This window comes from Echeneis naucrates, chromosome 16, assembly GCF_900963305.1.
Source record: "Echeneis naucrates chromosome 16, fEcheNa1.1, whole genome shotgun sequence".
Classification (NCBI taxonomy): domain Eukaryota; kingdom Metazoa; phylum Chordata; class Actinopteri; order Carangiformes; family Echeneidae; genus Echeneis; species Echeneis naucrates.
This window is the reverse complement of record NC_042526.1, coordinates 18,088,839-18,097,500: the sequence shown is the minus strand read 5'-3', so window position 1 is coordinate 18,097,500 and position 8,662 is coordinate 18,088,839. Positions and strand designations below refer to the sequence as shown.

Genomic DNA, 8,662 nt, shown 5'->3' with positions numbered 1-8,662 from the left:
TGGTCTTTTTAGCCACTGGTGCTATTTACAGAAAACAACACATCACTACATTTCCCAAGATTCTCTTGAGTCATTTTAATAACAATAGCAATAATCGCAATATAAAAGCATAACTCACAGCTTTGCATGTATGAAAATGTCTGAGCACGTCACTGCCTAAGACTCTGTGTGTCAACAGCCTAAAGGGAATATTCAAGTGTATTTAACTGATGGCAGAAACACTCAACTTTATACAGTCACCAACACAGGAACTGTGTTATCATGGCTGATAACAACTGATTCATGAGGTGTAAAAAACACAACCAGCATAGTAGCAAACATAATATCTGCAAATCCTAAAAGAATCAAAAACACCTTGTCACATTCACTCCGGCTGCTGAGGTGATCGTCAAAGGCCTAATAAAAACAGTTTTGGCAGTTTGTAGTCCCCTCTTCGAGGCTGTTGGTGGAGGTCAAGGAGAGTTGGATGGGATTGGCAAAGGTGTCCTGCACTGGTCCTTCCAAAGTCAACCTCTGGGCCTGGCTGGTCATAAATCTCGCCCACTGTTTCTGCGGTCATCAGTGGCCTGGTCTGGCCTCTTTGCCTCACTCTTTCTTCTCCTCAGTATCTCTCTCTCACTCTTTCTACCCAGTGCATTCCTGACATTCCTGTATACTGACTGGTCCACACCAGGTCTTGCATCTGCTGCTCTAACATCATCCCCCCGGGTCCCCATCCTGTTTGTCCCTGTCCGGCAACAGCTTTATGTAAAAGAATGCAAGTCTATCTAAAAATGATCAAAAACCTTGATTTATGTTTTATACCATTATTAAAACAAATGACAGCACCATCTCTGCAAAACAAAATTTTCTTTATATTTGCTCAAACATGTTTTTGCCAATTATTTCATGTTCAGTGTGCGTATGCACAGTTGCGTGTGTACGTCTAATTGCCATCCTCTCTGAAGACACATCTGCCAGCCATACGGCAGCACATATGCCCCACTTTGTCTGCTCAGGAAAACAAAGGTCACATTTAGGCTGCAGGAATGTCTTGGCTGGGTGTCATTTCCCCTCTGATAGACCCTGGATGCGGCCTGCTGCGCTCTGAAAAGACCTCTATCAAGCCTCAACACCAGCAACAAGAAAACATTAGTGCCCAGTGCATGGTCACAAAACATGTCTACTTTAACATTTTAGAACAACATTTGTTTGTTTGTTTTTTCAGAAATACATCATTATTAAGAAAATGAAATAACAACATAATAATATAAATAATAAAATAATAAAATAAAAAAATAAAAAAACTGCAATTTCCCAGTCTGGGATAAATAAAGTATCTATCTATCTATCTATCTAGCTATCTATCTAAAGAATCATAACAATTAAGATTGGTGACTATGTGAACATAAAGATTTGAAACATGTAACAAGTGCATGTGCTGCTTTATGGGATATGCAAAGTCAGTGTGTGACACAAGAAGTGAATTGAGTGGGCCTCATATTAGAAACTTTCATGTAACTAAAATTACATGGAAATGAAAGTAATGAAGCCTACATTTCTTCTTCAGTTTGTGCCATTTGAATACATTCCTCAAATTTTTTTATGGTGTATTGTTGAATTTTTGTGGATAAAAGTGTAAAAGAGACGCAGAAACTGAAACATTTACAATTCATTCTTTTGAGTTGATTGCCTGGTGAGTTGAAGGTGCAAAAATATGAACGTACAATCTACAGGAAAAGACACATTTTACATATAAACTGAGTCAAGCCTATAATACTAAACAAATATACTGAATACCCACTGAGCAATTGCTTCAGACAGATTCCTAAACAAAATCTTTGTCGTAAACACAACTGATGTAAAAGTCCCACATCTTTTCCTCATTTTCCCAAAGGACACAGTTATGTCAAGGATCCCTTCCCTTATGAACTCAGTCTCTGGCCGTTGGACTCGCAGGTGTCATTTAAGCTTGCAGGAGCCTCAGCTTCCTCTCTGGCCGACTATCATAAGCAGAGTGACACACAAAGTCCTCCACTCATTGGCATGGTAACCACTTGCATGGCTGTCTTGGAGCCAAATCTAAAGTTGACTATAGTATAGAAGTATAGTATTTCTAGCAGAGGAGTAAATGTAACAGATGTCATGTTACATTAATACAACCGGCCACAAGTGTCTTTGCAATTACAGAGATTTATCTGAGATACTTTGCACAAGGCTCGACGTATGATAATCACATAGACAGATCAACAGATGCCTACCCTGTAAGGAGCCTCCTGCCTTCCACCTTGCTGGTCTGAGATGTCAAGATAAAGTGAAAGTAACAGCTCAGTTACAGAGCTGTCACTGCTCACAGTGTCTTCTGGTCACAATGAGATACAGAGAATGACAGAGATGGACGGAGCCCTGTGTAGATTCCCGGAGTTGATTATCAGCAGGGGATTACCCGGAAAGAGTGCAACATAAACAGTTTTTAATGGATTTTAACAAACTTCTGTCCTGTTGAAAGATCTTGCAGCTGCGTGTATTATGTTATTTCTCAATTCTTGTTCCTTAGAATAAAAAATTTCAGTGCTAATGCAATGCACAAGTGTGTGACTTCCAATGGGGAGCCTAGACATTGTCACAAGGAAGGAAACCACTTGGAAGCCCAGGCTCTTTCAAGGTCAACAGGTCAAGATCACTGGTGAATCTCTCACTTTACTGTGAGAGTTTGGACCCAGGTGAGGACTCGCTGCTGCTTCCTGCTGACCTTTATAATCACCCTCTTAATGAGGGCCGTTGAACACAAAAACATACTTGCACTGCCTGACAAAAAAAACGAAAAAATCTGTTGCACAAGTGGAAGCGTGATTCATTGTGTGGGTAATCACTGTTCTAAACTGACAGAAAAACAAGCCACTGCTGAGTGAAAAGCTCTGTTGACTTTATCCACTTCTATGACACAAGCAATCTCTTTTTCTTCCACCACAGGAACTAAGACACAATCAAATGTGAGAAAAGCGTCCCTCTAACAGATGTGAGGAAATCAAGTGTGACGAAACCAAACAGCTGCATATAGTATGGTGTGGTGCAAGATTTAATGCTGCTAAATAAGAATCATTCAAAAGATGAAATTAAACAATTAAACAATTGCAAAAGTTGCACATGAATTATTTTGGCAGTTATATGGAATCAAATATGGCATAAATAAATGTAAGATAATCATATTTTCATTGCCACATTTTTCTAGTGAGAGCTGTCAACACATTGGTTTCAACCGCACAACGAGTTTGGGACTGTTTTTCCATTATTGCAGCATGAGGCCTTCGGTCAGACTTCAGGGCACGTCTCTCATTGAGAGCCACACAAGGCAGGAAATGTTTTCTTTGGCAGATGCATGTCAAATTACCCCCGGACCACATAACAGCCACAATACCCGTGACACCGTCCCTAATAAGCAAGCTAATAGGTCTATTGAGTAATGGGAGCGAGGGCCAGTGCTATGCATTGCATTATGGGAAAAAAATGTAATGAATGTACATGGAATATGGGGGGAAAAAACATTCCATTCAATTGGTGAATTTACAATGGACAAGGCAATCCGAACACATTCCTTTTGTTTCACCACTTGGAGACTCTCAATATCATCTTCTTGTTTGGTAAAAAAATGCCATTCATTCCTCAAAGTGGAATTCAACCTGAAATTCTAAATATGTTGCTTTCTTTTTTATTTTCTTTTTTTTTGTTTGAGTAGTTTGTTTTGTCTATGGGTTCATATTTTTCCAGGGCAAGGAGACTAAAGCACGCCTCAATGACTATCAAATCATTGCTTGACAATTTCATGTATGTCTTTAGAGATATTCTCAGCTGATATTTGATTTGGCTACATGATTTAAGACCATCCATCAGCGCTTTAACATCAACAACACTGAAGAGCTTTAAAGTGGCTTTGCATTGATTGTGGTTGCTTGAATGACTTGAGTTGTTGGCCAGTTGTGACCTCAGGGATGGTGATAAAAGGGGCAGATGGTGGAGCTGCAGGGACTGCGAGGTAAGAGCTGGTAGAGCTGTTTAGGGGCAATGGGGGCGAAGTGAGCCATGCGCGGCTCAGTCTTGCCTCATTTCTCAAGTCATAAATCTGGATTTTCAACAAGGCCGTGAGGCTAAACTCAGGGAGCAGCTTGAGGTTAACTGAAAGGCAGATGGCCTGTCTGACATGGGGGAGAAGTGGTTGTGCACAAAGGACAAAAACAAAAAGGGAGACAAGAGATGGGGGTGTAAAAAAAAAAAATCATAGAAATAGCAGTGAGCATAGGGCATAAGTGCAGACACAACCTCTTCCTTTCTCAGTCTGAAAAACATACATATACACACTATGCGGACAGGTGTGAGAGCGTTCTGCTGAGCCCGGAGGCCATGCAAGACACTATTGCCCACCTTGGTGTTTATTTGTCCGAGCCCCACCTCCCCTCCAGGCGTTCAAAGGGTAAACGTCTATTCTGGTTTAGGGTTACAGCCAAGCTGCCTTGAACCCTCTGGCTCCCAAGCACACATGCCATTCCTCACGGGCCAACGCGCTCCCTGGTGCACATCGCCTGCCCCTGACCCCCACAGGGAGGAAGGGGCACCTCGGTGTTTGCCTTACCAAAAATCTTCTCACCACCACCTTTGTCTATCGAGCCGCCCATCTCCATGACACAGAATGAGCCACCTGCCCCTCTCTCCTCTGCCCCCTCCACACTATTATTACAGGCTTTATAAGGGTTTAAGAGATGATCGGACGATGGCCATGACCTCAATAGATAGCTAAGCTAGGCTAGGCAGGCCTAACAGTTAAAGGAGCTGTCTGGCACAGTGACAAAACAAGGTGATGACAGAGGCTGTCCACTGATAGTGCAGCTACCTCCATCCAGCCTGTTTTCCACTGAGCAGATCCACTATCACACAGTCAGGCAAGAGGACACACTACGGCCAAGCCATCTGCTACCAAACATCTTTCAGCAAGATGTCATAGAGGAATGACACTTCACCTTCATAGCACCTGTTTGAAAATGACATTATCCAAACATAAAATACCTGCAGTGGAGGTATCTAGCGCCTACATCTCCTAATAAACTAATTTCATGCTGACGCATCAAAATCAAAAAGTCTGTAGTCAAAAAACCTGCTCAAACTACAGATACTTTGGACAGGGGGCAATGCGATATAATTACATGCAGAGCACTCTGGTTAGGGAGGTAGAATTGCTACACTAAACTGAGTTTTACTGAGTGATTAATTTTTGGCAAAAGGAATACCCTGAAGTGCTCTCTGTTACCATACTGTGAGGCTGAGGATTAGCCAAAATATCTCAGATGAATATATCAGCTTCTGGTATAAGATGAACAAACTGCATTAGTGTACTGTTTATTAGTGTACGTGCAGAGGAGTGACTGATGTGTGTGTATGCGCCTGTTCTTGACACATCATGCCATCATACTGTACGTCACGGGACCAAGTGGTGCTGACAGCTGTGCAGGAAACAGGAGTGATGTGAAACACAAACACAAGGAGTGGTGGTGAATGGGATGTGTGTGTGTGTGTGTGTGTGTGTGTTTGTGTGTGTGTGTCGGGGGAGGGGGGGGGTTGTGTAACAAATTTTCTGACCATACGAAGTGCAGTTTATAGTGGGGAGTGGGGATAAGAATGTTATTCGTACACAATTGCAGCTGTAGTGTTGCAGTCGTGAAAGTGTATAGTAAAAAGAGTCTTTTACTGGAAATTTTCTGTAATATACTATCATATAAATCTTTGGTTAAATACAACCTATTCATTATTTACAGCTTTTAGTGCAGAAAAATCTTTCATGTCTCCAAATTGTGTGTCTGCCATGATCTAACTTTTCTGTAGTCATTGAAATAAACATGAGAGGATGTCAATGTAAGGGATATGTATGAAAATGTCTGTGGGCATAATATCCTCCGTCCTCAAGATTGTGTGTAGTTTTCATGTGTGTTTCTTTTTGGTGCTGCCGAAGTGTAGAACACAAAGCAGAGGTTTTTTGATTATTACTTATTTTATTTTATTTTATTGTCTAATTTGGATTGAAGTAGTTTTATCGTGAACCCCTGTGAGCTGGTCCTCGGGCCTTGTGTTTATCGCCTCAATGGAGAAGAAGAAGAAAGTACACATATGACGACAAGGGGTGAGCGTACCGTACATCTTGCCCTCATCAGAGAGGATGATCTTCCTGCGGCCACAGGGAGGGTAGATGGCTAGGGCCTCCTGAAAGCTCTGCTCAATGTCGGGGCTCCACACACCCTCTGCATCGTTCTCCAGGGGTTTGTCGAGTCCATCTCCCAGCTCCTCACTCCCGCCCCTGGGAGAGGGAGCTGGCACCCACTCTGCAGACGTGGTGGGAAAACAGAAAGGGGGCCACAGAGCAGGGGATGGAGGGTTGGCGTTTGGGGGCGATGAGGGTGGAAGAAGGAGGAGGCCGCAGGGAATGGATCTGTCTGTATGAGACCCACGGGTATGTTGGTGTGGAATGAGTCTGGATGTAGCAGGATGGTCCTGGTAAGAAGAAGAAGAAAAAAAAGGCACAATAAATTGATTGATTAATTAATCCAGAATTATCCACAAGAATCATCTTTACTTTTAGAGCACATTTAAATGCAGCATTGAGCTGGACAATGTGCTGTAAGAACTAACAAAATAACAAAAGCTAAGAAAACAAATGCATACAGTTTAATAACACTTACAGGACGACTAAATGAGGAGAAGCCCACATCAGCATTCAAACACATCCACATTACAACTAATTTTTCAGTTCCTTTGATTATTAAATGAATTGTTTAGTTTATAGGAAGTGAAGCCAGTGTTGTAAATAGACACTAATGTAAAAAGAATCAAAGACACTGTATTATAAATGATGTACAAAAATAGAAATGCCACAAATGGTCACATTGGAGAATGCACAAATTAATGAGAATTTAGCTTGATGATTAACTGCCTAAATTAATGGAATGTCTGAATAGTTTCTGATTCCTTTCCTTTCCTTTGACAAAACATTTAACAAACTGGTCATGTCAGACTATCTCTTCACACCATTATGATTCTGTCCATAAACCCATGGGGTCCAGAAGGCTCCCAAATCAAACTATAGGTGGTGCATAAAATCAATTCTGCTGAGACCAGCTGACATCAGTACATTTAGGCAATTACACAAATCTGGCGGTGGACTACAACATCACATCAGCCCCACAGCTGCTAATCCCAACTTGGAAAAAGCACTTCAGATCACTAATTAGGTTAGTGTCACCATGAAAACAGATAAGACGTGGCATTTAGCATTGAGACAACAGCAAGACAGGAAGGGGAGGGCAGGAGGGCCCTAAAGTAAACAAATGAGGAGACACATTAAAGTGGGATCACCGTTCTCAGATGCATGCCAAGACGGATTATACAAGGATATTAAGGCAAGGGGGCTTTTTAGGCTGCTCGTTTCTTCATCAGCTGTATAAATGACTGTACCTTTAAACTTTGAACTCCTCTGCTGGGATTCCTTTTAAAAGAATTTGTGAACTGTTTGTGGTGGGGATGTATCACATCAACTAATTGACTTAATCAAAAGGATAAACTTAACACTAACCCTAACCCTAACCCTTCCACTGTGATAGAAAAAAATAGCCGAGCACCCATGAGATCCACATTGAAGTGACACAGGCATGTGTGACTTGCAAAATGTCTGTCAACATATTAATTTCCTGTTTTTTCTACACACCAGTTTATTTAGGATATGCGCACAGCTCTTATATATTTGGGCTAAGGGTATGAAGCGGACATCAGCTCCGCCTCTTCCCCTGGGCGGACGTACAGCAGTAAAATTGGGCAGCGACATGGTCGGACATGACAAAGAAAGAGCCCAAGACCTCATGAGTCAGTACAAGCAGAGCTTTGTGTTTGTTATCAACGGTTTTCCTGCCACCATGAAAAAAAGAGAGTCCATGTCCATTTAGGGAAATCAGGAGAAAATCGATGACTGTCACATCAGCAATAATCCCAAATGTAGATGTGTGTGTTGCGTGTGTAAGCAGAAAATGCGTTGAACTTCTGCAAGGCTAATGTTGAAAAGGGGTCGAAGTGATCTGGGTCAGTGTGTTGTTGGAAGTGAGAGTCTCCAGTGTGCCCCCCCCCCCCTCCCGTCCCAACACCTCCCAATCTTCCTCTGAGCCCCCTGATGTTCCACAAAGCTTCCTGCAAAGTGTCCGGCCAGTTGGCCATTCCCCCATCTCTCTCCTCTCTCACACGGACAAGTACACACAGATGTGTACACAAAGACATACATGGAGAAAATAAACTTGTGCCGTTACAAACCAAACTCCAGCACACTAACAGTCAAAGCCACTTAGAGAGCAGACAGGACAAACTTGAGGGCACATTCACAAGACAGTCACAGACACAAGTGATACAATTTTCATGTAGAGATGAAACTATGAATGCGATTAATGATTTATTTATTTACAATAGAAAAACATTTATATGACGACTTCAGACCTTTCACTTTTCATGAAAACTACCAGATATTTCGTGGCTTCAGCTCCTTGCAGCCAATCATACCTGAAGTGTTTTTCTTAGAAATGTACGGCTGTTCTAACCAAATATGAGGTTGCAGATTTTTAAATAAACTTTCTGTTACTGAAATCCTCAACGTTAAAATAAA

The 8,662-nt window shown here is 41.9% G+C and overlaps 1 protein-coding gene across 1 annotated transcript in view; it reads right to left on the bottom strand.

The window, feature by feature from the left end:
• Window positions 1-6,287, bottom strand: part of tead4 (TEA domain transcription factor 4) — a 25,021-nt gene extending 18,734 nt beyond the window's left edge. The window contains exon 1 of the mRNA XM_029523165.1: window positions 6,156-6,287. Coding sequence (XP_029379025.1) covers window positions 6,156-6,162 — 7 coding nt within the window. The 5' untranslated portion in view covers window positions 6,163-6,287. The remainder of the gene's footprint in view (window positions 1-6,155) is intronic.
• Between the last annotated feature and the right edge of the window lie 2,375 nt (window positions 6,288-8,662).